Source organism: Thermomyces dupontii (assembly GCF_041956625.1).
Source record: "Thermomyces dupontii strain NRRL 2155 unplaced genomic scaffold VTN31scaffold_3, whole genome shotgun sequence".
Taxonomy (NCBI): Eukaryota; Fungi; Ascomycota; class Eurotiomycetes; order Eurotiales; family Trichocomaceae; genus Thermomyces; species Thermomyces dupontii.
The window spans coordinates 1,775,068-1,802,744 of record NW_027192309.1 but is presented as its reverse complement, the minus strand read 5'-3'; the positions used below and the strand labels follow the sequence as shown (position 1 = coordinate 1,802,744).

The window sequence follows — 27,677 nt, the reverse complement described above, 5'->3', positions numbered from 1 at the left end:
TGCACTTTGCAGTGCCCTCGATTTGTCTCTCATTTCACAATCCACAGCGCTCTCCCATCGTTGTTCTTCGTGCCTTGTCTGCACCTCTCATTGCGCATTTATAGTGCCTCAGAGCGCATAGATTAAGTTTGCGCAGCTTGAGGATCTCAGGAGATTTCTTCTCCCTCGATCATGGGAATCGGCTCTGTTTCTTCAATCCTAACTTCGTCCCCGACCTTCCGGAAGCAGAGCGTTTCTGCGTAATGGAGGAGAGTGGATAAGTTGACCGGAACTAACCATGTTGATCTAGTAAGTATTCCCAGAGCAACATCCGCGAATACACATGAAGACCTTATTTCATTCCTCCAAATGATAAGTACCAGTAATAACATATCCCGTATATGAAAGTAGGAACATGATATTAGGGTCAAGTATGGTTGTGGAAACAAAACATCCATCACTTTTAACTTCCCACCATCTGAGAAAACCATTGTCCCTGTCGCGAACTTGTCCTTCATAAAATACAAGTACGCCTCAGCTACATCCTCAGGCTGACCGACTCTGTTCAACAAAGTTTCCTTTGCGAGTTTCTCCACTGTTGCCTCGAGCGCTTCCTTTGGAATGACATTGAAAAATTCCGTGTGAATGGCGCCAGGACAGACAACGTTCACACGGATAGGAGCAAGGTCGACTGATAAACCGCGCCTGAATCCATCGATTCCAGCCCCATATCCAATGAGTACCGACCATTGTGGGACCGGTCTGAAAATGCCCGCGCCGGCTGTCAGTGTAATGGAAGATGAATCGGCAATCTTCATGTACTTGCGGGCCAACTTGGCCAGGATCAGAGGCGCGACAAAGCGCACATGCCCGCTGCGGTTGATGTATTCGATGGAGATTTCCTCGATTGGCGAGAAGTTGATGGGATCCCCGGCCGTGAGGACGATGTGGTCAAGGAGTGCGGTCCGATGCTCAGTTGCCCGGTCGAGCAACGAAACCAGGTTTTGCTCGACAGTCTCCGGATTGCCCAGATCGCAGGGATATCCGGCGACGCGAGCATGATAATCAGGATCCGGATAGGCCTCCTTGAGTCTCTTGATAGCGTTTTCGACCTTTTCGGGGTTGGAGCTGGAAACAATGACTGTAGCTCCGTGCTCGAGCACAGCTGATGCCACGGCAAACCCTATGCCAGATGTGCCGCCCAAGATGAGGACACGGAGGCCTACGAGTTTGTTCACGTATTTCAGTTGCAAGGAGGGAGCCATCTTGAATCAGGGAGAAGGAAATTGGGGCTTGATATACCAGTTGACGAGGAGTTTGAAGTCTGATGGATTGTGGTGCTTCAAGCTCTCGTCCCTCTATCGCCTTTTTATATTTCAGCTGAATTCACCTCTCATGTTCCTACGTGCAAACGAAGTCAGTTCCAAATCGGGGCATGCTACTCCAAGTCTTCGACGAAATGGGTATCGGACCATTGCGACCGAGTCATCCGTGGGACTGTTTAAGCACTAATGCTCCTAGATACCCCGCGAGTGCGCCACACGATGACCCGGAAAGCTGCTCGAATCCTTCGAACGTGCATGCCAAACCAGTAAGCTGGGAGTATTCAACGGGTATGCCGGTTGAAGCGTTGATCATTCTTCAAGAATCTCGATCATACTACGTCGGGCCAAACTCAGATTTGCCCATTTTTTGGAACTTCATCTGACCCGCTGCAACGCTGGCTCGCCATCTAGTACTTATAGGAGTATAGAGTACTGTCGTTTCACTGGGTCTAAAGCCTGTTGTTCTGTGATCAGTGGTCTCGTTCAGAAGGTCCAAGACCTTGAACCGTCAGATAATACTTGTAAGTCACACCATGTAAGGTAATTGTTGCTGCCTGCTCACTCCCTTCCTCCTGGAATGCAATGGCAAGATCAAGCAAGTGACAGCCTTCCTACGTCTCCTCCAGCGGATGGCTCCATTATGAGTTCTGTGTCGATTGACAAGTACAGCAGCATGCTGTTAATAGTACTGATCAAGAATGATTAGTGCTCTCACGTGTATGTACATCGTTTGGCTTGGAGTAGGGCAGACACCATATTGAGTTGGTGAGGCATGCGACGGCGACTTGCTGTCTGCCCACTGCCGCCTCGAAGCAATTACGATAGGCAATCCATAATCGCCCGAGCTCGGATGGCAAGCATGAACGTTCAATCTGCGGTTAGTTGACACTATGATCAAGGTTGTCTCAAGTTGAATGTCTCTTCCCATGTCCTTGATGTAGAAACCATGTGAAAAAGATCGGTTGCTACTTGCCTAGGTGCTTGACTCTTAATAGCATCGACCTACATGACCTACATCAACTGTCTTGCAGGTATAATGAACTTCGCTCCTGACAGTCAATGCAAAGCACGATCCGTTTTCTTTCGAAGTCACCTAGTACCTACAACGATTGCCCTCCTACATCAAGCACGCAAAAATGGGAAAGGGTGAATACTATATAACCGTCGTCACTTGAATAACTTCCCATCATCCGAGACAATCGTCGACCCCGTTGTGAAGGTGTTCTTCATGAAATACAAGTACCTATGCTTCAGCCATGTCCTCGGGCTGACCAAGTTTGCTCAGCAGAAGTTCATTTGCGGACCTCTCCAACACCATCTTTCGAACCTCCTCTGAAAAGGCATCGAGCCTCTCGTCCTATTAGCACTAGGTCAGACAGTGTCCACAGACAGGGGCAAGCTCAACGCAAGCTTGCTCGGGATGCATACAAAGTTGCTCGTCAGCATTTGATGGCCACTCTGCGCACGCGACGCAGTGAGGCCGGATGCAGCAACGATGGAAAGACGGTGAATAGCAATGAGCTTCGCGCCTACATTCAAGGCAATTGGAAAGAATCCCGAAAATTGTGGGCAAACTATCACCGTGCCTATAATCTATTCCACTTCGGGTTGTGCCCATGCTTGCGCAGTCGGCGTCTGTGCCCATGCCTGCATAATGGATGGCTGCGCCCATGGTGGCGCATTCAATGGTTGCGCCTCGCTTGGAGCTCTCATCCCACCGAATTTGTTCGGCGGTTGTGCAAACCCGGTGATGGTATCCATCGTAGGAGGAATCGCGTCTAACTGCCTCCTCAGATCCTTCACGCCGGCCTGACAAACATTTCGAACAACGACGCCTACTTCCCCAATCCACTTCTGCATCAGCATGCTCCTGGCTTCTGCTGGAAACCCATGCCCCGCTATTGCGCCCCGCATCTGATAGAAGTGGTTTGGAGCGTATCGACCACTTCTCGAAACTCGAGCTTATCTTCCTTGGTCTCGCCTGCGCTATTGGCCTCATCTGCGGGTTTAGGACTAGTTCGCTCATATTGACTGAATCCATGAGCATGCCATTTACTGGCCCAGTCCTCCCACTGACGCTCAGAGATCACCTCCCATAGGCGGTCTGCACGAAGGATGTGGACGCAGGGTATGTTCCAGCGACGCCAGAATATAGAAATTATACCATCAATGGACCTCCTCAACTCGGCTCTGTCCTCCTCCCTCCGGTTGACCTGGCTGGCCATCAATACCTGGGCGGGAAATAAAATACTGGCCAATTGCGGGACGATGGCAACCTCAGCGACTTTGCTCCGAGCGGAAATTGTGCGCCCTTTTCAGGGCATTCGCATCCCACACCAAAGCGATATTGCTGATGTGCTTGCACATCCCTTGAGGCTGTATTCGGGGAGCTTGCCTTTCACCTCCCGCTTTAAAGCGGCGTACCAGCTTTCAACGGAGTTTGTTGATGTCACCTAGATGAGAGAGTTATCAGAATCACAGGTTTCATATCGATGATGGCGACGCTCACCTGTCAAGTGGAATAGAATTATAAGCGCAGTGATAGTTTGCCCACAAGTTTCGGGATTCTTTCCAATTGTCTTGAATATACGCGCGAAGTTCATTGCTATTCACCGTCGCCATCGCCCCTTCGATCGATTCCAGGCACTCGGCCTCACTGCGTCGCGTGCGCATATAGTTGCCATCAAATGCGGATGAGCAACTTTGTCTGCATCCCCAGCAATCTTGCGTCGTAGTGAACTCGGCACAGCAGATGCCCAGGCCGCCTATCCGCTTCCTTGAACGCCTTTCGCACAGCAGCCTGCTCACCAGCGTGGACTCCGCGGAGACTGTTAGCACTTGACAGAACGGACAGAAAATGTGGAGGCTTTATTCAAGCGAGACTTTATGAAATCCAGAATAACACTTGGGACTTTCTGTTTCGCGTTTACGCGTTCGAATTTCAAAAAGGAGAGATGAATAACAAATAGACCATCATAATACTAACCCGATAGAATGTGACAAACAGGTTGTCACTTTGGGTTCTTCGCTCAGGCCCTCCTGCGGAGGTAGACCAAGGTACTGATTTATCAGCAACCTACTACCTGTGTACTACTTAGTGGAGGGCGTGAGTACTGAGGCAAAACGGCAACGGTTCATCGCGACGCGTCATCTTGTTCTCTTTCCAGGCCAAAAGCCTACTACAGTAACTAGTTTGGAAACTTGGTTCTTTTTTCATCAAAAGTCATGAATCCCTTCTTTGGACATACAACGCACAGCTTTGCATTTGTATTCGGAACGAATCCTTTGATCGCCATTCTCGGCAAACTTTTCCAACAGCGCCTCTGCGAGGAAACTATCGTTGGGCAGAAGCCAGGCAACCACTGGCTCAATCGCTTCATGGAACGCAACCCTGATATTCTATTGTGAGAAAAACCAGAGATTCAGCGAGCAGAGAACGACATCGGTATCAAGCATGGTCCAAGGAGTGAGTCGGCATGCTTGGTGAACATGGATCTCCACCCTTGAATGTTTGGAGCATGATTGAGACAAGGATGATGCTTTGGATGGGGCCGCAATGGTTGGGTAGTTGCCCTAATCAATGGGCGGAATGCGAATGACAACCACCCTCCTGAGTTTCCCAGAATGGTGAGGTTAGTACCGTCCTCGAGGCACTATCTGCAGAGGAGAGGTGATACCCTTGATGGTCATTCTCCAGTCAAGGTACCATTCGGCAGAATGGCATGATTCGAGAGTTGATTCCAATCGACGTGAAACCTTGATTCTGAGGTCCCCGATATGGGAAAGACCGATAAGACATGGTTAGATCAAACATTTCGGTGAGTTGACACCACTCTGCGGGCAAGCAAAAACAATCGCTCCCCTTTGGCACCTACGAAAGCACAGTTGCTACTGGAGTTTTGCAGCTCGCGGACAGCTCCTCCGAACCCTGATGTTTTTATAAAACACCTGCCCAATAGTACAAGCCGGAACATGTTCAGCTCATTCCGGCTTTAGATATCAATAATTCTTTAGTAATGACATCCTTCAATCTCCAGTTGAGGTTCGTTAACTGAAATATGTGTCCCTTAGTTGAGGTGAATCTGGCCCTAGCCGCTGGACTGGACTAGTCTGGATCCGGTGTCCAAGTCCCGAGATTACTCATCTGAATCAATGTCTGAGTGAGTGATTGCGTGTGCATTTGTTCTATGTCTAAATGACCAATCTGACCAATATAAACGGTAACTCCATAAGCAGATGGGTATAGCAGCAAACAATGAGCAAAGAAATCAAGACATGGGCTCGTCACTCATGACCGTCTGAACACCGTGGGAAACAAAAGGCCGACCGGATAACAAGAAACTTTTCTTGGAACCATGAAGCATAATGAAAGAATCTCGTACTATTCAGCAGCCCTCCTTCTCAAGGTCTCCCAGCTCCTTCTCCAAGCCGTCCTCATCGTCATCAACTTATTAGTCCCTCGCCCATCCTGGGACGGAGGCAGACGGGGTGACGATGCTGCCGACGACGATGCTGACGATGAAGACGTTGCCGAGCCATCTGAGGATGAAGTCATAAAGGAACCCACTGAGCTCCGTTTATTCTTCTTTTTCTCGAGTCTCCGCTGTCGTTTGCGGTCCTTGGCGACGCTCAGGAAACTCTTGGAGGCATGGCGGCGGCAGTAGCAGTATAGCCGGACAGTGTCGCGGGCACCGGCATCGCAATTGTCCCCGGGATTGGCGCAGGCTTCGAGGATTTGGCCTTCTTCGCAGCGGCACCATTCATAGAGCAACAGAGAAGTGCGGCACATTTTGGGTTGGCTGGTGCTTGAGCGTCCCGCGCTCTGAATTGTTGGAGCCGTGAGAGATGGGCGATAAGAGATGGATGTTTCCGTTTCCGGAATGTGACTTGCGAATCAACGATTCACGTATGCTAGGATGCGAGATCTGAGATTTGTGCGGGGAGGGCGATCAAAGAGAAGAGTGTGTCACAAAGAGCTTCCAATTGACAAGGGGCCTGCGAGGTAGAGTCGGCCTGAAGACAATGTCGGTTGGTATGGTTCAGTTTGGTCGACAGCAGGGATCTCCTTTGACAAAGCACAAAGAGGAAGCTCGCACTTAAAGAGAAAGATGGCGAAAGGAAGAAGAGGAGGAAACCACAATTAAATGCAATGCCTAACTACCTACGGACCAAAGAGCTCTCTAGTCTACACGGAGCTCGGCGGATCAAAGTCTGCAGTATTTGAAGCATCATGACCTCATCCGAAGCGCAGCGTTCCGGGCAATCCAGACGGGTAGAGGCCTACTCTACCATACAAAGCGACTAATGGGGGACGAACACTCTGCCAAGTCGTTTGCAAACGGCGGCGGGAGTTGGCGGGGTGTGCCGGCGGCTAGAACGATATATGACCAGAAAATTTTGTTAGAAGAACAACAGAAGGATGCCATATTCTTTTCTTTCTGCCACAAACTGCCGGCGCCTAGAACGATCAATTGGTCTGCAGGAGGTGATGGCGTTCTTGGCTGTCATTGGCAGGCCTGACCCGGCGCTTAGGGCGATGATGTCATCCCGGCGACAAGACTGTCATCGGGAAGTTTCGTATCACCTGCCCTAAGCGGAATGGCTATGAAGAATCATGGAGCGATGAATGAATAATGGCACAGTAAGTGAATGACATCCAGTGAATGTTCTCCGTAGTGGATGAAAATAATAGTAGCAGTCCAATTTGGTCTGTTTTGCAGTGAGAATCGGCTACAGTGAAAGAAATTCCAACCCGGACGAATCGGAAAAAAGGTCTTATCCATGCAAATTGCCAAGCCCTACGGATACTCGTAGTTGTATCTGATCGCCCGAACCATCCACCTTCGGCCACCCAATTCCATCACTCGATTCCACTCACGCTAGCCTACTACTAATCCCAAGCCAGAAGGGAATAAAAAATAAAAAATGACTGACGAAGCCGCCACCACCACTCCGACCACCATGGTAACACCCGCATCCGCCGCCCGAACCAGCACCCTCCTCGCCAACCTCTCCACCATCACCGCACGCATCTCCCAAGCCAGCAGCAAACGCCCCCAACACAGCCGGCCCGACGTCCGCCTCGTCGCCGTCTCCAAACTCAAGCCGGCCTCCGACATCCTCGCACTGCACAACGCGCATCCCGATCTGCATTTTGGCGAGAACTACGTCCAGGAGCTTCTCGAGAAGGCGCGCCTGCTGCCCGCGTCCATCAAGTGGCATTTCATCGGCGGGTTACAGTCGAATAAATGTGTGACGTTGGCCCGCGATGTTCCGGGGCTCTGGGCCGTCGAGAGCGTCGATACCGAGAAGAAGGCGTCGTTGCTGAATCGGGGGTGGGGGGAACGACCGCGACCCAACAACAACAACGGACAAGAACAAGAAGAGGAGAGACTTCGCGTCTATGTCCAAGTCAACACCTCGGCGGAACCGAACAAGTCGGGCGTGGAGCCCTCCGCCGCCCCGGCCCTCTGTCGATTCATTCGGGAGCAATGCCCCCGGTTGAAACTCCAGGGACTCATGACCATTGGTGCCATCGCCCGCTCCACACAGCTCGCCCCGGGCCAGGAGAACGAGGACTTTGTCACCCTCGTCAAGGTCCGCGAGGCCGTGGAACAGGACTTGGGCTTGCAGAGTGAGGGCGAAGATCGCCTCGAGTTGAGCATGGGCATGAGTGCGGATTTTGAGAGCGCGATTCGCCTCGGGAGCGACGAGGTCCGTATCGGCACAGATATCTTTGGGGAGAGACCGCCAAAATCAGAGGCAAAGATTCTATGATTTGGCTCTACGAGCTGACCGCATAAAAGTTCAGGTAGATATCCAGATATAGAATTGTATATACAATAATGCATTTGGTATCGAATCGGAAATCATACATTTCTGTGGCTTACTTAGTCCTCCCCTGGAACGGTCCCCTGCGCTAGTTTCGACTCCATCTGCCGAAGTAGAGCCTGGGGCACCTTTTCCTGCGTTGCCCGGATCGTGATGCGATACATCTGAATCGTCTGTCAGCATGGGCTCATGTCGGCAGTGGCACAAAGACAGAAACTTACATCCTTCTCGTAGTTCGGCTCCAACCGCAGTAGACACCCTGTTTTCCCACCCGCAGCCTGATACACGGCGCATCCGACGATGTTGACAGGATTCGGATCAACTCCCGGGAGGATCTTCCACCGGAAGCCCGTCACGATCTTGCGCGTGAACGACTCGGTGATCTTCCGTCCCCGGTAGACCATTCCGAACGTCTTTTGCGCCTCCAGCGGCGGGCCGCCGATCTGCCGCCACCGCTTAAAGAAGTCCTCCGGCGACAGCTCCGACGGCTCCATGTACCGATGCATCAACACAGGCAGCTGCAGCGTGTACGCCTGCAGTGCGCCTGCAAGGTACGAAATGCGGATCGTCGGCGCATCCGTGAACGGTCCACGCGACTCCAGGAGCAAGGTTTGTTGCACCTGCCCTTCCGGGGGCACGTTCGAGTCCGGCAGACTCTTCGTATCGATCTTCAGGTTCTCTCCCGCCGGGTTGTCCAGTGTCGTCGTGAACGACCCGACCGGAAAGACCTGCTTGTTCTTGAAGTACAACTTGACCACGCCCAGGTGCACCCGGTACTCCGACCGCAGTCCAACCTGGATCTGCGCGTCTTCAAAGAGCACACCCTTGTCCGCAAAGTATAGTCGGTTGTAGCCAATCTCCCAATCGGGACTGAGATGCGCCGCACTGGCCAAATTCGGCGCCGATGTGTCGCTGCTCGCCGATAGATCCAGACCTGCCAGATCGCTCGACGCGCTGCCCTTGGCGGCCGTCCCGTTGACTCCGTTGCGGCCTCCATTGACAATTGTAGTAAAGGTCCGCTTCAATCCCGTGTTTTGCGCCATCATCACTTCCGCCTTGTCCTCGTTGGCCGCCTTGCCGCCCACTACCCACGTTTGCTTGTCGCTGGTGCCCGCCGTCTTCTGGTGTAGTCGCGACAGCAAGACCGACGCCCGCTCAGAGAATGGCGGCATCTCGTCGCACACCGTCCGCAACAGGTCATCTGTCGGCATCGTCGCAAGCTTCAAATATTCAAACGCCCGCTGCTGCAGCTCCGGATCCGGAGAATGACTGTACAGTCGGAACATCTGCAGCAATTGGGGCTTGATCTCGGGGAATAGATTCACAAACTTGATAAAGGCGGACAGAATCATCGCCCGCGTGCCATCAGAGCACGTAAACATTTTCGGTTGCAGTGCCATGAATTGCTCGATCGGGCTGCATCCCGGGTTGTCTGCGATCAGATGCCCAAACTCACCCAGAATGTAGGCTCCGACCTTGATCAAACTATCATGGCAGTCACCCTTGAGGTGTTTGAGGAGATTGCCAGCGGCGTAGGCCTGCAGCTGCTCGTTATTGGTGACGATCTGGATGACGCGCTGCCACACCTCATCGCTCACATGATCACCCGCAATAGCGAGGAGCCTTAGCGCCGTATCAATATACCACTGCGCATCCGTCGCGTATTTCTCGGCGAGAATGGCAATCTTGAGGACCATTTCTTCTCGAATAGCGTAATCGGCAGATTGCAGATGAGAGAGCAGTTCTGCCACGATCGGCCGCGCATTGCTGGCATCACACATACTATACAACAGATCCAAGCCCTTCCGCCGCACGCTGATATCGCGGTCGCGAAGAGATCCCAGGATGTATGGTTGGTGTTTCTTGATGGGATCCAACGTCTCCGCCCGAGCCGCAAAGTGCGTCATTGCCTCCAGGCCGAGATACCGCACATTCGTCTCCCGCGACTGGATGAACTTGCCCAGACGCGCGGAGATCTGCATCATCAGGTCGCGTTCCGTGTCGAGATGGATGAGCAGATTGATGGCCTCGAAAAGAACTGCATTCTGTGCGTTGTTCTGTTGCACATTCTTGGGCGTGTCCATGGCGGTATTCAAGATTTTCTCCAAGGACTGCCGGATCAAACCACGCACGTGTGAGTCCTCCGAGGGGGGATAGTACTGCAGCAGCCGGAGAAGCTTCACCTGCAGCCACGGACAGGGGACCCGGTAATACAGGTAATCCGCCGTGATTTCCCCATCCACAACTATCCTCTTCAATCGCTGCGCAGCTTTGACATAGCTGCCTTTGTATTGCTCCGGTCTCTCTTGGACCAGAGCCATGATAAGGGATGTGATGGACAGGGTCACTCCCAAGTCGGGATCATCCATGAGCGAGATGAGACGTTCGGCCCATTCCGGCTGGACGATGCTGGGATGTTTGCGGTAGAGTCGTAGGAGAGTCAGGGCGGCTTTCTTTTTGACAAAGGATTTCGATGTCCTACACCACGGGCCGTACATGTTAGCCTGAAGTCCCTCGATCGGGCCGGGATGTAGCCAAATAGGACACCACGTACGGTGCGATCAACAACCGATGGACATCGGCGCTCAGCGCCTCACCCATCTCACGGCCCCCGACATTGGCTACGGCATGCAGCGCTAGACAGTTGTTCAATTCATTCATATCCAGTAGATCCTTGCGGATGCTATTCACCACCAGATGGAGCAGCTCATGCTGTTCATGCAGGAACAGCGTCACCGCGAGATAGCCTATCTGCTTCTCCGAGTAGTTCTTGGCCGAGATCAGGTTGACGGCCTCGAGATGGCCAAAGTCGACATCGTATCCCTGGATGTAGACATAGAGGAGCTTGCAGACGTATTTTTTCTTTTGATATCCGTTCAGGTTGCCGGCCTTGAATTTCTGTCGGATATTGGCGAGCTCTTTGTTGATGCGTTTTTCTTCCAGCTCCCTGGCCCGCGCATTGCGGAGGTCCGCAATGAACTGGACCAAACCTCGCATCGACGACATCTTATCTTCGGTTCGTTGAGAGATTCTTCCTCGGGAGGTTATTGATCTGACTCGGTGATCCGGACAGTCTGTGGTGCGGTCAACCCCGTGAACCCGGCGGATACGTGTACCGGCCGTTGTGCTGGTCTACACGGCTGTTGGCGACGCTATGGACGGAATCATGGCTCTCATCGGATTTGGCTGCGCAGGGACATTCCGAGCGATCGGGATGATAGGGCGTGTCAAGGCGGACGCGACGTGTTATTATGTTCCGAACTGCCAGGAGTCGCTGCTGCTTACTACTGGGCGACTTCAGGACAACACATTGACAAATTGTCTGGAAATGGCAATAATGACAGAGTCCTGGATCGATTTGACCGTCCGGAGGGTTCGTTGAAGATTAAGAAAATGAGAGAATTCCAGGAGGACAATTGGTTGCATTCCGTCTGTTCAAGCTGATCGAGACCTTTCCAGGTGATGCTCTCTCCGGGTCGGCCGGGAAAACTTTGCCCCGGTTGGCGGCCAAGCCACGCATATTTAGAGCTTCCTTTTTCAGGCACCATTATCTTGAACTCTGGTGACCTCATCGCCGTCATTCTTTGGAGCATTGGCGGACATGTTGCGTCCGGAGGAATAGTCGCTCAGATTGCTCCCACGAGCAAATGGAGTGAGCAAGGTGCTGCATTCTCTTTTGTCTCCAGCAGATCATTCCAGCATAGTACTAGTAGGCCTAAGCAGCCTACTACAGTAGCCTACTACTACAGTACTGTACAAAGATCATGCATCGCACCCCAAACCTTCAAGGAACTCATTGAGTAAAAGTCTCAATCCAGCTCATCCCAGTCCAATAGTAGTCAGATTCCTATCGATTGGCTCTGGTGAAGCGTGAGTGAGTGGTCGGTTCGGCGTCGAGCGCTTCACGGACAGCTCGCGTTTTGGAGTCGATCACTTCTGCTCTCTCACACGTACAGGAGTCTGCGGACATGTCAGACATATTCAAGAGAAGTGTTCAAATACAATGGCAGAAAATTGAATGCATTTCCCGTCACCGGAAGGAACAGAAGCAGAGACCATACCCGAAGGTCGCTGGCCGCATGGACAGGCTGGACCCGTCACTGGGCGATTTTCAGTCACTGCGCGTTCGCATGTACACTGTTGTGCCGGACGCATTCCTAGAACATGGATCTGATCAGTTTGCCGCTAACTGCTATATGGATACTGAGTGGAATAAGCGGATCATGAGGCAGTGGAAAAATGTGTCAAGATGACCAACTCACGGCATGAGCATCGCGGACCCGTTTTCTCAGTCTCCTGCTCGCATGGACAGGAACCAGCCGCTTCTCTGCCACAAGAACATCTGGCCTGGGCGGCGCAGACGCAGCCGTCCTTGGAGACTCCGCAGCAGGTGGAAGGACGGGTCATGATGTGTGGTGTTTGGACCTCAGCGGGTCAATCCCGGGGGTATTGTAATCAACTCGGTTCTTCTAACAGCTCAACGCACAACACGATGAGCGACGGTGCTCAAAGTAAGACGGCGTAGGGCAGGTTGAATGGGCGAATACACTGCATCATGCAATATATCCGTCATAGGGTTGGATGATTATAAACTCCAACGCTGCCATTGGCTCACCCAACAACATAGAAGGCAGGAAAACTGGAGTTGCTCGAATTATCTAAGAACTCTGAATGATTAGTAAGTATGCCAGATTGCTGAGAGAGAAGCAAGTTTCTCATTCCCAGCATCGTCGAAGAACATGTACATGATCATGATATATATCCCAGTCCAAACCACACCAATTGACACATACACCAAAACACCTGTAACTCTACATGAATGGGAAACCTAATGATATCAACAAAAATCCGCCCGGCGGTATCGGGGAGCAAGAAGAAAATAACAAGAGATAAAAAGCCGTTGTATGGCCGAAGCAAGAAGACTTGCTCGACAAAGCAACTCAAATAGATAGGCTTTCAATCAGATAGCCTCCTGCCCAGGTTGACATATGGCACAGGAATCATGGGTCGATCCGCCTGTCCGGGAATGTAGGCATTGGTGCTGGCAGAGTCACGTTGGAGGAGTGGTCTTGGGCATACGGGTCGAATGAGTCGAGGTGGAAGGTCGAGTTGTATGCCGGGACCTGATAGTCCTGCGGCATCGGCAGCTGATGCTGAGGTGTGTTCACAGGGGGCATAGAGCGATATCCTGCGGAGCCTCCTGAAGCCGGGTACTCCGAACGAGTTTCATCTGTCAAGGACGGTGCCTCCGGGTAGCCGTGGCCCTGGCCCTGGCCGTGATGGATCTGCTCATCTAACCCGGAAATCAGTACGTCGTGTCCTCGTACTTTTGAGTGTTCTCGGTGTCACCAAGTCGTACGTGGATATACGATTCCAGACTGCATGGATACGTCGCCGGAATGATGGGACGGAATCGGACTATGGATTGGCCGGTCGTAACTGGACAACAGGTCCGGCATCGAGCTGCTGGTCGTCTCCGGGTATGAAAGGTCACTGCGGACAGTCGAACGAAGAGACTCTGACCGTGATCGTGGGTCGGTGGGCGGCATGGGCATCCTCATTGCTTCCCAACTATGGGAATATGCCGTGGAGAACGGCTGAGTGCGCCCAAAAGGCTCCCCGAAGAGAGGAGCGCTTGAGACCGGCACACCATTTCCGGAAATTGAGTCAACCGTCCTCGGGGACGTCGTCGGTGAAGGTAGATATGGGTAGGTGGGAGGTGCACTAAACGGCGAAACTGGGGCATATGGATCGCATGCACTCTTGTGTTCATTTAGGCCAAATGGTTTGGCAACTCCGGGAAGAGACGATGGCTGGGCGCCGGGTGATACAAATGGTTGTCCCGGTCGTCCTCGCCCACCGCATGGGTCCTGTAGCATCTGCGTCCTGTCGAAGTTCTCGGGCAATGCCCGCGATTTCAAAACACGATCCCGGTCATGATTCGTGAGACGCTTTAATTTGGCTCGCCTGCCCTTCGCTTAGTTGAACCCAAAACGGCGTTGGCAAAAAGGAGGGGGGACTATCGAACCTGTTCTGGAACCAGACCTGGACTTGCCGCGGACTTAGCCCGGGGATTTCCTTGGACAATCTTTCCCGATGTGCCGCATCAGGATGGGCCTGTCGGCTGAACTCGCTCATCAAGAAGCGGGTTTGGCTATGAGTCAATCTGCGCCAGTCAGTCTTCCATCTGGTCAACGACATCTGAAACTCAAATGGGCGCTGACCGGAAGCGCTTCGCTTTCTTCTTTTCATTCTTGCCCGACCCAGCCTCATCGACGTTGCTAGCATTGTCGGAGGCCTCTTCACGCCCCGTATTGGATTTCTGTTCGTTACGCTGGTCGGACGGTGGTTTTTCTCCCTGGGAACCGGAGTCCGATGGAGGGGTGACACTGCGGCTCTCGTTGTCAGGTTTCGACGGGCGAGACTCGGTGTGATGCATTGTTACAGTGGCGTCGTCTTCAGGCTTCGTTGTCGCGAGCAACGAGTGCAGTTGACTGGAGCTTGTATGAGCTGGGGTTTCTGCACTCGACACAGGCAGGACGCTGGAGGGATGCGCCATGTTGTTGTTCTTGACAGTCTGACTGCTGGACCGGAACGGAGCCGATGAGTTTGGAGTCAGCTGCGTGTGAGCATGGAAGTAAAACTGCGACGATTGCGAAGGAAGACGGCTGACGTCGAGCGCTGACATTTCAATTGTTGGACGGATGAAGCATCTGAGATTCTGGCCAAATACAATGGAACGCAATGCAGTGATGACTGATGAGTACAGTTGCCACCACCCTTGAGGTATTTGAAATCACGGAGCGCAAATGTTGCCCTTGTCCGCCAGTTCTGAATTGGCTTTTCAGCGCCGTTAGAAGTGTAACTCCGTGGACTCGGGCGAGAGACGAGTGAGCCGTTGAAGTGAGGGAACTCTAGGAAGGACGGGACTTTTTATCCAGTGATGTATGCCACGGAGGTACCGACCCCTGCGTCAAATCAATGCCGTGCGGCTCTACGAGGGGCTCTTGACCTCCACGGACAGTCCCGTCACAGTGTCTGGTCAGCGGTTCTGCGGGTGTCCAGGCCGGCTTCTTCGCCACACCGGTTCGCTGGAGGTGGATACTATCGCTAACCACCAAGACGGGTAAAAGTGATTGGGACGATCAACAGAGTGAACAGACCCCACGATCGACAGGATTAAAAGGAGGAGAAGATCTAATAGGAAAAATGCCAGGTCGAAGACGCCAGTCCGTGGAATTGACGTCTGTCACTGCGCCTATCGGCTTCAAGAAATCGATCTGAGGAAATAGGGCTAACCCAGGGGCATGGCAGGCCCATGTTCTTCATGACTCCAATTAAAGGAAAACAGGCGGCGACCGAAGAGGCATGGACTAACTAGATGAAGGCTGAAAATAACTTTACCAGGGATAAGCCAACACTCCGCGAGGATCTAGGTTAACGGGAGCAGCCTAACGCATGTGGGAGGGGCAACGCCTGGACGTTCATTCGTTGAGGACTTGACTGAGCGATGCCTTCAACCACAGTTGTCAGGACGATTCCTGTCAATAACACGGTGAACATCGAACTACTACTTATCCCAAGCTTGTTTGTAGTCAACGGCCAAGTCGGGATTCGGAACAACCAAAGAAGAGAAAAGAGAGGTGCTCCCGAACTCCAGCTGAGAAGCCCCCTCGAGGAGGACGTGGGAGCTCGATAGCACCAAATGGGTTACAGTCTTGAGAACAATGGTCAACCTGAGTTGCTTTGCAGGGGACCCATTCCTTGAGACAGCTCCAACGGTGGGGTTTCGGGACTTGGAAAAAGCAACTACTTACTTACCAGTGGAGAGTCAGAAGCTGATTGAATCGAAGAAATTCCCATTGACGTATAACTAAATCAGCCGTTGTGCCTCCAACCCAGTTCATGCACACAGTTTAACGGTTAGCAAAATGCTTGGCGCTTTTTAGCCTGGCTGTTCTTCAGCAGCGCAGTAGGGCGATGAGCAGGGAAGGGAACTTTGTATGGTGTGGCAGACAGATAAAAAAAAAAAAACATGCTGGTCGAAACGAGGGTCTGAACTTCTGGCGCCCGTTGAGAGGTGCGGCCGAGCGAACAAAACGGGCAGGTGTTGAAAGCGTAGACTCCAAAAGCACCATCGCCCGGTGTTGCGAGTCCGAAAAGGCTAGAACAGAACTTCGCGACTCGCACAGTTGCCAGGGTCCGAAACTCTCATCACCAAGTTCGCCAGTCGTGGCGACGCCGTCGACCATCGACCTTTTCTGGGTGCTGAGGTGACAGGCCACTGCCCCAGCGCGATCTCCGCAAACCAACTAAGTCAACGTTCGGCTCATTAGGATTTCGGGAACCAAAAACTGGAGCAACAATGATGGACGTTTGGTTGTTGTCGTTGTAAGTGACTGCTTTGGGCGTTTGGCACTTAAGGTTGGGTTAGTGGAAAGCTTCAAAGGTTGCGCTGGCCCCAGACAGGCAGGCCCCCAACGTGTCGACGACTCGAGGTCGCGTCTGGAAAACTCGAGACGTCGAACAAGCTTCTTAGCCAGAGACGAATTGGCGATGGGCGCATGGCGAAACCCCGGTCATTCCGCCGTGGAGGCTGATCAGATAACGAGTCTGCGGCAGAGCCAAAGCCCATCCGAAAATCTCTTTTTTCGTCCGTGCTCCGTGCTATCATAGTACGAGTAGTACCTACTTCTAGTTCTTACTTGTACGGAGCACTCTGTAGGGCAGAATGTCATCATCCAAGCAGCGCCCCCTGGAAGAAGAATTGCAGCCTTCCGGAGGTTTCAACTGCCACAACTCACGGGCTGGGATCGAGGTCAGAATCTCCGCTGCCATCCTGCCATGCAGACCATTTTGCCGCGGTTCAGCAGTGGGTTCCAACTTTCGAATCTTGGCCGCCCGGCTGGGCTTGGCCGCTGCCCGGCGTTCTGCGAGCCGTCGTGGTGTCTGAGCGCCAACTCAGATCTTGAGATCGCAAAAATCCCGCCGCCTACGCCCTTTTACTCTGTATGGCAACTCACGAATACCTATTTGCCGCACCGCAGAGTTCGAAACTCATTCCATGGTTGGAGTACAGTAGCATCCGATGGGGTGCCGAGTTCTGATCACTCCCATTTGGCCTTCACTAACACCAATCGAGCAGTTGGTCATGTCCCGGAGGGAGCAAGAAGGGGAATCAGCAATGGGAGACAATGCGCCGTCCTTACTGACACTGTCAATGTCGGGCCGAAAACTGCTTGTCATTTTGCACGCACGCTGATGGCCTGGTGCACCTGAGTACTACTGTAGGCCTAATGCATTCAGCTTTAGTAATGCATGCTGCGTGCCTCGTTGTCCGGCTCCGAACGCTCGCCCAATGGAACGGCTCACACCAAGGTTAGCCGGCTTGAAAGTTTAACGGGTCAAAGCTAAAATAGCCAGACTTCCCGTTTTTTTCCTGGTTGGACCATGGTACTTATGTAGGTAGTTGTTGGATTTGATACTGACAACCTCCTGTTACCATTGAGTCATGTAGCGGCTATCTTGTAGCAGGTTTGTCTAATGATTGAAGAATCTCCATACCAACAAAGCACAGTTGGAAATCTTGGACAACAACTTGAACAGCAGCAGATCGTGCCAAACCCAAATGACGTTAACTGTACGGAGTAACTGGGACTTCAAGCTCAGCTAGAGTTGGAAGGTGACAGTGGATCGGGAATCCAGGCTGATTGGTTACCAATGCTGAGTCAGCATCGGAAGGCAATCTTGGCTTTTCCATCCCTTGACAGACAAGAACGTGGCTGGTTCGGAGTTAACCTAGGTAGGTTTCGGGGAACCCTTCAGTTAGCGTCCGGAAATACGGATATTCCATATCTTTCCATATGAGGAAATATTTACTGGTACGGAGCACCTACTGTAAGTTCGTCCCAGCACTTTCCCCGGAGACATCCGGAGGATAACGAGAAAATCGCTTTGATTCATCCCAAAGATGTCCGATGTTTTGAATCTGAAATCTTTGAATCTGCTTCAGATGCACGGAGCTGGTGTGGGAACAGCTGGAACTGACAGGCGGTGGATCCGACGAGTTTATGGGCAAATCGGCATTCATCCCTTCTTGTCAAAAAGGCGAATTGTATATCGCTGAGCAAGCGAAAAGCGAATGCATAAGTATGGTCAACAAAGCGTCGTGCATTTCCCAGGCACAAAGTCAGCACTTCAGCCGTCCAGGGCATGTTGTGCTTTGTAGACTATGGACGGTTTACTGCAATTCAGAGTGCATCTTCGGCCGTAGCTGAAACTCCATGCTGGAGGGTAAAGTATACCTACCACTACAGTACATACATATGTACTCCGTATCTGTGCCTATCTAATTCAACTAGTACTGTAGTTATGTGATGATCGGCAGGACAGAGGGAAAGCTTTTTGATCCTTTCGTTTAATTATGGTTCTCTCAGAGAGCCAACAAGTCCATTGTACAGAGGAACAGATATGGGCTGTTGGTACTCCATACTCCATGCTTCGTACGAGTACATCGCCCGGGACACAGCGACATCAGTGCTAGACGGCAAGGAGCCGCCCTTTCCAGCACCTTGTAAACTGAGGAATACTTCCGCACAGGGTACTATTTCCTGATGCTTTGCTTTCTCCTTCCATGTGCTGTTCTGTGATCCAGGAATCAAGCCGAGTGCACAGCATGTAAAGTCCGACACCTCTCATATCCACGACAACTCTACAAGTCCAGAGATTTGGCATCTCTGCTCAATTGCCGGAGCTCCGTCATCATATTCATTCCATCGCAAAGACTTCCTTCCGGTTCGACTGGTAGAGCAGGCCAAATCATCAAGAGTACCTGACCACCTACCTATGCAGTACGCGGAGTACTGTCCTCCGTACCGAGGTAGGTTTGGTACTCCGTAGAGTACCATCAAAATACCTATATGCCCACGTTTGATGGGATGTCGATATGTTAATCCATTCAAGGCCATTATGGGCCTTGGTCTATTAAGCTGTTTCAATTTCCAAGGTCGACCTCGGCAGCATACAAACCATCATTCTCAATCGTGACCTCATCATCTTCCGATGCCACTGAGGACTATGACTGTATCATTCATTGCGGAAACGGGCGAGCAAGCGGCAAGTGGAGGGTGGGGCGGAAAGGATTGGATTTGCCCATCTTCCAGAACTTCCAGGCTATCCGGGAGCTTGGACGCAGTGTCTGTCGGCGAGGTATGTACTCCTTTAAGTACGTACCTCCGTACTCCGTCCGTACTGATTCAGTAACCAGCGAATGGACCGTAATGGACCAAGAGCAAATATCGGTAGGGCTGAAGTTTGTTTGAATCTGAGGGAACTCCGTACGTCCGTCGCCTTGGATCGGGTGCTGTACCTGAATCCATTCTAACCGTAGTGTTCCTGTGACTATTCCAAAGTGATGATGGGAGTTGCAAGGAGATGGGATGGCTCCTTGGTAATTCCTGTTTGCATAGTGAACAAAACAGGGATCAAATAGGAGCAGGAATTTGCTGACGAGTGATTGTTTCTCTCTCGCAGGCTAAGCTTCTTGGCCGAACTCTAAGCTACATACTTTGGTGATGATTGGAGTTACATCTTCAAGCCGGTTCGCTCAGTCAACAGCCAAGACTCGGAAATAATTTAAGCAGTCATATTTTAAATGAAGTGATCACACTTAAATCGTTCTAATGCTAGACTGACTTCCTCTTTCGGTAGCCTCTCGCGAGGTTTGCCATTAGCCCTAAACCCTCAATCTTGCCAATCGACAGATCTGCGCGAACCGCCTGCATGGATTGGTTCTCATCGCTCACCCCCTGCAGTCCTCTTAGCGCCGTAGGGCTGAACCACGGATGATCCTAATCCTTTCGGGAAAAAGCTCCACATTGGAAATCTTGACAGAACATGGACAAAACGCCTGTGGCGTCTCTCCAGTGTGGCACGCCGGCCATGTCGGATGAGGAACCGCAGCACTCTTCAAATCGGCCCCAGAGTCATGGCTCACAGTGGCTGACATCCCGTCGAAAGACCGATTTTTGGGAACGGACTCCTTGGGATCCTGGCTGCAATGAAAACAATCGGCTGATTTTGCCAGACTCATAGTTCCCAAGTCTGGCAACGGAGTTTTGTCGGAATTCTCGTGTCTGTAACCGACACTCGCCTGATCCGGCCATGACTGAAGTCGCCCTCGTCTTCAAGGGGCTGTAATCCGGTGGGAGTGGGAGAAGGCCATTGAATCCAGAAAGAAGACTGGACAGCCTCCGCGACTTGCGGCACAAGCCAGCTTGTCGCGAGTCAACGCGTGGACCGGGCCATGGCTTCACTCGGTGCCCATTGGCTCCGTTGGCTTCCCAGCCGGTTCTGCCAATGACTTTTCCTCCATCGTGCCCTCTGCGGGTCGCGAGGAGCCCGATTCTCCGTCTGAGGCTTTCTTTTCATCTTCGGCAGGTTCTGGGCTCTTGAAGAGCACATCAATGTTTTTGCCATCATCGATCTTGTCAAACAGACCAAGTTTACTCCTCGACGTCAGCCGGAGAATCCGCCAGACTTTACTGGCGCGCGCTCTCATGGCGTCTTCCTTATCCTTCTCGGACTGGGCCATGTCGATATCGAAGTCATCGTCCAAGATGCGTTTCATGAAATCTTCAGCTGCGGGCGTTTCAAACCTGACGGCAAAAAATCAGCTCGAGTATACACCCAACAGACACATAATAGGAACATACCGTTTGCGATCTTTCAAAGGCTCCAAGTTGTCCATGTTGGCCCCCTCGGCAAGAAACTTAAGATCAGACGACGATGTCAGTTTCCGATCGGCGAACTCTTTTGTCGCCGCTTCGCACGCATTAGCGTAGTCATCGGCCGCCAAGGGCGGGCGTTCGATCGGTGGACAGTTCTCGATCTTCCACCGCACCCAATTCTTGTCCCGCGAGAGGACTGTATCTACCATGCGATAGTAGAACTTCCCATCCGCGCCCTGTTGGAGATACTCGGCCACCAAATTCCGTGTCCTGGCCGCCCACTTGGCCTTCACGCTTGTCAGAACAAGCCCCAAATAGGCGACGGGAAATCACCTACATCTTCATCACTGACAACGTAGTTGTAAACGACGGCTTTGTTGATCGTTTTTGGTAGTCGAGATCGCGCTTCGGGCGTAAGCGATAAGATGAAGTCCAACAGGATCAGCGCCTGAACAAGTACATGGCGGCGAAACGCAATGTCATTGACCTGTGTAACAAGTGGATCAGTCCTAGTGCTCGGTGGCAGCCAGTTCCGGCGTCATTACCTCGAGATCGAACAGTTCCCGGCTGGTCAGGTACTTGGGGTTGAACGAGCTGGAGATGTCGACTGCATCGCCGTTCCGTTTCCTCTTCAGACCTCTTCGAAGATCATCCGTGCCTTTGGTTGTACTGCGTGTGTCCAGGTCCGTGTTGATGAGCTTGAATGCCGCAAGGGTCTGTTCCAGGCCGTTCCGGAATGCGGCGAAGTTTTCTGCATCAAAAAGTCGGGTCGGGGAGGAGAAGAAGCCCTGTAATCCCCAGAATACCGGGTATAAGGCATCCAGGTCCGGTTTCTGAGGCTCTTTTGCGGCCTCCTTGTCAGATACTGTGATAGTCGGTGCCTTGGACTCGACTTCCTTGGCCTGCACGGCATTGTCTTGGTCGCCCTGACCTTCCGTTGCTTGTGTGGGCTCAGTTTCAGTGGTCTCCGCTTGGGCGCCTTGAGCATCAACTTCCATGCGATCCTCATCAGAGGGCTTTTTCGAAATCTCGTCAAAGGTCGTTACATTCTCCGTGTGGAACTCTCCACGTAGGTTGACGGAGCTTTTATCACCTAGTGGAAAGCTCTGAAAGAGATAGATGAAGACACGCCCGCAAAATACTGTGTCCTCAGCTCGGGACAGCCGTCGTAGCAGCTCATTGCAGGAACGAAGAATTACTAGACTCTTTTGCTTGAAATGTTTCTCGAAGTTCGTCAGCTTGCTAGCGTGGACTGTGTCGGATCTGAAGACATACCGCCGTATTGATCTCTCTCCGCGACTCAAGGTAGTCAAACACTTTACGGCAACCGTCAATTGTCTGGCTGTCGAGGAGCTCCTCAATCAGCCAGAAAAACAAGGCGGGCTCGCATTGTTCTTAGATTCCAATTTCTGTCAGTGTTGCGCGAAGCGACAATCACATCGTAGAAAACTAACCGTTGTCGGAGAAAATGGACACGATATCCAAAAGATTCCAGATGTTGATAAACGCAGGGTCATCGATTGTCGTAGTGGCCTTCAAAAGCGCCGTCAGCACCATTGCATCCCTCCTAGGACCGTGGCTATCCTCACCAGTAACTCATAGAATTTCTCTCGGAACGCGGTCTCAACGGCTGCATGGTTTGTCCCTTGTGCCCCGTCTGTGTCCGGCAGTCGCCAAATCTCTCCACCCAAATCCGCCTCGGTCAAAGGGGGCTCGACGTTATTATCTGGCTTCGCCTCTGCAGCTCTGGCCAAGAGTTTTTGAATCAAGGCACGGTAAGCGGAAACGGTCGCCAACGGTGTTTCCGACATTTTCTTTTCTGTCTGTATATAGGGGATTGTTCAGGCTATCCAGGGTATCATGGCCGAGTTGGATCGAAAGTAGCCGAACAGTAATAATAAAGGTCGGCCGAGCAAGCAAAAAAAGCAATGCGACGTACTTCGGGCGCGACTTCGCAGTTTCTGGACGTCCGCGCGAGACAAATCACGAGTTTTGGCGATGGGAGCGGGACGACAAAGCCAAATCGATAGGCTAACTTTACGTTTGTACCTAGCTTCGCAAGAGCTTCATGCCGCTTGAGGGCGTCTTTGGTGCCTCAGGCGTCAGTTGTTGCCTAAGGCGGCAAGGCACGGCAGCAATCCTGCAGCTACATGTGCCAAGATCAACGTATCAGGCTCTTGAGACTTTGAGCGACCCTCCCATGACCTTTTTTTCCCCGGTAATGGGATTAGAGACGTCTTCCGGCATGGCGCAGAGTCTCGAAACCAGACCGACGGTGTCGGATTTGCAGGGGGATAACCATTGGGTGTCTATTGCAAAATCGCGCTGGTTGAAGCAGGACAAGGTCCCCAAGCTGAAGCACGATGACATCAAACGGGAGCTCTGGGATCCCTTGGAGAAGGAGGGATTTCCCCTGCGCGCGCTGCTGATTCTGGAAAATTTAAACATTCTGGAGAAGTGAGGAAGCTTTTGCTTTCTGCATTGCAATGCCGGTTTCACGCTGACTTTATTTTTTTACCTAGATTTCTCTGGCCAACGTACTCGGAAGACGCCTCGAACCACCATGTGCTTCTGATTGCGGTGATTGTCGGGATCAAACAGCGAGAAAGGGTGCCTATATGGGGTGAGTTGCCATTCCCGTTGGCAAATTGACTCTCCTCCCTCTAACATGCGTAAACCGCAGAGCATTTCGGTGACCGTCCCGATGAGTTTTCCAATCTTTTCCATCGCATCCTTTCAATGACTCTCGATCCGTCGCTCTCTAGCTTCGCAAGGCTGTCTTTGCTATCGTTCATGATCAGCAGCTTTCAGTCACTCGAAAATACCTTGGTCCGGAAGGAATGCGCGCCTCTCGTTTCCATATCCATATGGCATAATCTTTCCACAGAAGATGCCAGGGAACGATTGTTAGACAAGTTTCCGATTTTAAGGAAGGCATGGCGAGCGGCAGGGAAACGGTACGATGCTGCCGATGAATCGACAAAGGCGAAGATTCGCTTTGAGCGATCGTGGCTTTACACGCTGCTACTCGATTTCGTTCGGAGGCTGAATGCTCCAGAGCAAAATAACACAGAGAATATTCGGTACTGTGAGCGCTTTCTGGAGCTGCTGGTGGACCTAATCAGCCAACTGCCCACGCGGCGATATACAAATACGCTCCTTAAAGACCTTCACATCCTTCCCATGATCCGTCTGTCGCAACTCTACAACTCCCAAGGCAATACCCTGATACGTGACTTCTATTTTTTGCTGCGGCATTTTGTGGATTTTGATATCGACGATTACACGGGGGAGCCCCTGTCGGCACAGGCTGTGTATGATATGCATTGCCAGCGTTTAGGCCAACTCCAGAGGATCGCCCTTAAACATTTCAAGGACAAATTGACCATCCTTGCGCTTTCAAATTACGGCGCCATCGAGCAGCGGGCCGACCTAGAAGCCAACCTCTCGGCACTTGACGATTCTGAACTTGAAGATCTCTGCTCACGCCTTGGATTCAGGACGGCCTACCCTAAATCAGTTCAATTCACTCCGAATAGGAATTTCTATCTTGAGGCTCTCGTGTCTTACTTTGAGCGCAAACCGTCTTTCCGGGACTCCGCGTTGAAACTGCGGGTTGCTCCAACGGAAGATGATCTTTATGACCCTGCATTGCTGCGAAACGAAACTTACGATGGTTCAAGACCATTGGCCATTCCGAAACTCAACCTGCAATACCTGAGTCTGGGTGACTTTCTTTGGAGATCATTTCTTCTCTATCGTTTCGAAGCATTCTTCGAAATTCGCAAAGACCTGGAATCGGTTATCAAAAGAATGCAGCCACGAGTAAACCAGACGACCAAGGAAATTTCCTTTGCAGGGTTTTCTCGCATGGGGATCCCTATCTCCAAACCCGCTATCATCGAAGTCGCTCCGCCCAAGGTTGGACAGACCACTCCCGCATTCGTGCGTGCTGAGATCATTCTTGAGGTGGGACGTCTCACCGAAAACGTGCGAAAGGAATGGGACGCTCTCCGACCAGATGATACAATATTCCTTGTTGCAGTTACGCAAGATTCTACTGCCTTGCAAGGATTAGGTGCAACGGGCGACGGCCCACGTATTGCACATGTTCGCACTGCAGAAATCGTGCAAGTTCTCGATGATAATGGTCGCCCACTTCGTGAACAAACTCAAAGCCAAGAGAACGGCTATGGCCCACGACCTCGTATCAGAAGACTCCTCGTCAACATGGATGCGGCTGCCTTCCAGGCTGATACCGACAAGGCAGCGCAGGGTAAACCAAACGTCAACACTCTTTTGAACGTGGTCATCCGAAGGCAAGGACGAGAAAATAATTTTAAGCCAGTTCTCCAATCTATTCAGAATCTCATCACGTCAGACGTTGCTCTTCCGTCGTGGCTCCAAGAAATCTTCCTTGGCTACGGTGACCCAACAAGCGCGCAGTACACAAACTTGCCCAACCGTGTCAAGTCCGTCGATTTTCGAGACACATTCTTGGATTGGCAGCATCTGGTCGAAAGCTTCCCTGGTAAGACCATCGAACCATCTGGCACAGAGTCTTCCAGCTTCGGCCCACCCTACGTGCTTCGGGAAAGCGAGGAAACTTCGGCACCATCCGGTCCGAACCCGTCTAAGAAACGAAGACGTGGTCAAGCCGACGCGCAGCCGAGAATCACCTCCATCCATGTCTCGACATATAAGCCACCCAATCCTGGTCCGTATCCAGTCGATGCGCCTAAGCTGAACAAGATCCGCTTCACACCTGCACAGGTGGAAGCAATCGCATCGGGCACCCAACCGGGTCTAACAGTCATCGTTGGTCCTCCCGGCACTGGTAAAACCGATGTGACGACTCAAATTATCAACAATATCTACCACAACTTCCCCCAGGAGAGAACCCTGCTGGTGGCACACAGTAATCAAGCCCTGAATCAGTTGTTCCAGAAAATCGTCGCTCTGGACATTGACGAACGTCACCTTCTACGACTTGGCCACGGCGAGGGGGAGCTAGAGACCGAGTCAGACTATAGTAAATACGGGCGCGTGGAATCGTTCCTGGAAAATCGAACTTACTTGCTTGCCCAAGTGGACCGCCTGGCCGCATCAATAAATGCCGTGGGCGCGCATGGTAATTCCTGCGAGACGGCGGGATATTTCAACCGGGTATTCATCCAGCCCGCCTGGACCAAGTTCTGGGAAAAAGCGCGTGCTCCCGAAACCACCAACCAGGAAATCATCGAAGCGTTCCCATTTCATGCCTATTTTTCCAATGCGCCTAAGGTCCTGTTTGATCCGTCGTGGTCCAAGGAAGAGCTCTTGGATTCTGCGTCCGGAGCGCAACGTCACATTGACAAGATTTTCTCTGAATTGGAAGATATTCGACCGTTCGAGATCCTTCGGCAGCCCAAGGACCGTGCCAACTATCTCCTCATCAAAGAAGCCCGGATCATTGCAATGACATCTACGCATGCCGCCATGAGGAGACAAGAAATCGCCGATCTGGGATTCCATTATGACAACGTGATCATGGAGGAGGCTGCGCAAATAACAGAAATCGAGACATTCATCCCGGCGGCACTGCAACATATGCAAGCTGGGGAAATGCCGTTGAAGCGGGTTGTTCTTTGCGGTGATCACCTGCAGAACTCGCCGATTGTCCAGAATCTCGCATTCCGGCAATATGCAAACTTTGAGCAGAGCCTGTTCCTGCGACTGGTGAGGCTAGGTGTTCCGACCATCACGCTCGACCAACAAGGCCGATCGCGACCGAGCATCGCAGAGTTGTTCAGGTGGCGGTACCCGACCCTGGGACACCTGCCCATTGTGGAGGAAAATCCAGAGTATAAAATCGCCAATGCCGGCTTCCAGTTTGACTACCAATTCATCAACGTCCCGGATTACCAAGGGATAGGAGAGCGTGAGCCGACGCCTCACTTCATTCAAAACTTGGGTGAAGCAGAGTATGCCGTGGCCATCTACCAGTACATGCGGCTTCTGGGCTACCCAGCGTCCAAGATCTCCATACTCACGACGTATGCTGGCCAAAAAGCGCTGATTAGAGATGTGCTTCAGCATCGTTGTGCGAGAAATTCCCTCTTTGGTTTGCCCAAGACTGTGACGACAGTCGACAAGTATCAAGGCGAGCAAAACGACTGTAAGTACATTTGAAAGAAAATACTTCCGACTATCACATTTCTTTGGCTCACTGTTTTTCTTCCAGACGTGATTCTGTCGCTGGTGCGAACACGCACGGTCGGTTACTTGCGCGATGTGCGACGTCTCACCGTGGCGCTGTCACGAGCACGGCTTGGATTGTACATTCTTGGCCGACGCGAGGTCTTCGAATCCTGTTACGAGCTGAAGCCAGCGTTTGATATCCTCCTCCAGAGGCCGGATAAGCTGATGATCACCACGGGAGAGATGTTCCCGACCAACCGGCGCTTGGACGAAGCAGTTGAGGGTACAGCCATGGAGGGAGTGGAACATCTCGGGCAGTACGTGTTCGAGATGACCCAGGCGAAGATCAAAGCGCTAGGAGAAGAGAACATCGAGATTATTGATGCAACCGCCGTCGAAGACGATGAAAATGAAGTCAATGATGAGGACGAAGTCATGACTGGTGCAGGTGATGCTGAGGCGGACTATTCTGTGTAACGGATTGTTTGTGAGTAGCCTTGCAATGATGGCATCTGCATGTGGATTTTTCTTTTCTTTTAGGGGGTCTAGATCCATACGCATGTATCATTCTATGTGCCTATGTGCTATAAGAAAACATAGCCTACATTATGCGATGGAAGAACGGATAAATCAA

The 27,677-nt window shown here is 51.9% G+C and overlaps 8 protein-coding genes across 8 annotated transcripts; 2 read left to right on the top strand and 6 right to left on the bottom strand.

Annotated features, from left to right (window-relative positions):
• Window positions 1–2,670: 2,670 nt before the first annotated feature.
• On the bottom strand, window positions 2,671–3,351 carry VTN31DRAFT_4141 (uncharacterized protein; the record flags this gene model as incomplete). The annotated part of the gene is made up of 1 exon (XM_069404497.1): window positions 2,671–3,351. One exon carries the CDS (start codon window positions 3,349–3,351, stop codon window positions 2,671–2,673), a length of 681 nt encoding a protein of 226 aa, XP_069261464.1.
• Window positions 3,352–7,229: 3,878 nt separating this feature from the next.
• Window positions 7,230–8,081, top strand: VTN31DRAFT_4140 (uncharacterized protein; the record flags this gene model as incomplete). The annotated part of the gene is made up of 1 exon (XM_069404496.1): window positions 7,230–8,081. One exon carries the CDS (start codon window positions 7,230–7,232, stop codon window positions 8,079–8,081), a length of 852 nt encoding a protein of 283 aa, XP_069261463.1.
• A 113-nt stretch (window positions 8,082–8,194) lies between these two features.
• VTN31DRAFT_4139 (uncharacterized protein) lies at window positions 8,195–11,141 on the bottom strand (the record flags this gene model as incomplete). The annotated part of the gene is made up of 3 exons (XM_069404494.1): window positions 8,195–8,299; window positions 8,357–10,613; window positions 10,690–11,141. The coding sequence occupies 3 exons, from the start codon at window positions 11,139–11,141 to the stop codon at window positions 8,195–8,197; spliced, it is 2,814 nt and encodes a 937-aa protein (XP_069261462.1).
• Window positions 11,142–11,982: 841 nt separating this feature from the next.
• On the bottom strand, window positions 11,983–12,542 carry VTN31DRAFT_4138 (uncharacterized protein; the record flags this gene model as incomplete). The annotated part of the gene is made up of 3 exons (XM_069404493.1): window positions 11,983–12,095; window positions 12,197–12,292; window positions 12,398–12,542. 3 exons carry the CDS (start codon window positions 12,540–12,542, stop codon window positions 11,983–11,985), a joined length of 354 nt encoding a protein of 117 aa, XP_069261461.1.
• Window positions 12,543–13,135: 593 nt separating this feature from the next.
• Window positions 13,136–14,823, bottom strand: VTN31DRAFT_4137 (uncharacterized protein; the record flags this gene model as incomplete). Its single annotated transcript, XM_069404492.1, has 4 exons — window positions 13,136–13,428; window positions 13,495–14,102; window positions 14,164–14,301; window positions 14,360–14,823. The coding sequence occupies 4 exons, from the start codon at window positions 14,821–14,823 to the stop codon at window positions 13,136–13,138; spliced, it is 1,503 nt and encodes a 500-aa protein (XP_069261460.1).
• Window positions 14,824–16,578: 1,755 nt separating this feature from the next.
• VTN31DRAFT_4136 (uncharacterized protein) lies at window positions 16,579–17,381 on the bottom strand (the record flags this gene model as incomplete). Its single annotated transcript, XM_069404491.1, has 3 exons — window positions 16,579–16,748; window positions 16,841–17,084; window positions 17,349–17,381. 3 exons carry the CDS (start codon window positions 17,379–17,381, stop codon window positions 16,579–16,581), a joined length of 447 nt encoding a protein of 148 aa, XP_069261459.1.
• Window positions 17,382–20,445: 3,064 nt separating this feature from the next.
• VTN31DRAFT_4135 (uncharacterized protein) lies at window positions 20,446–22,674 on the bottom strand (the record flags this gene model as incomplete). Its single annotated transcript, XM_069404490.1, has 7 exons — window positions 20,446–20,791; window positions 20,849–21,150; window positions 21,201–21,350; window positions 21,409–22,086; window positions 22,139–22,257; window positions 22,318–22,396; window positions 22,453–22,674. The coding sequence occupies 7 exons, from the start codon at window positions 22,672–22,674 to the stop codon at window positions 20,446–20,448; spliced, it is 1,896 nt and encodes a 631-aa protein (XP_069261458.1).
• A 410-nt stretch (window positions 22,675–23,084) lies between these two features.
• On the top strand, window positions 23,085–27,520 carry VTN31DRAFT_4134 (uncharacterized protein; the record flags this gene model as incomplete). Its single annotated transcript, XM_069404489.1, has 4 exons — window positions 23,085–23,320; window positions 23,386–23,486; window positions 23,547–27,020; window positions 27,087–27,520. The coding sequence occupies 4 exons, from the start codon at window positions 23,085–23,087 to the stop codon at window positions 27,518–27,520; spliced, it is 4,245 nt and encodes a 1,414-aa protein (XP_069261457.1).
• Between the last annotated feature and the right edge of the window lie 157 nt (window positions 27,521–27,677).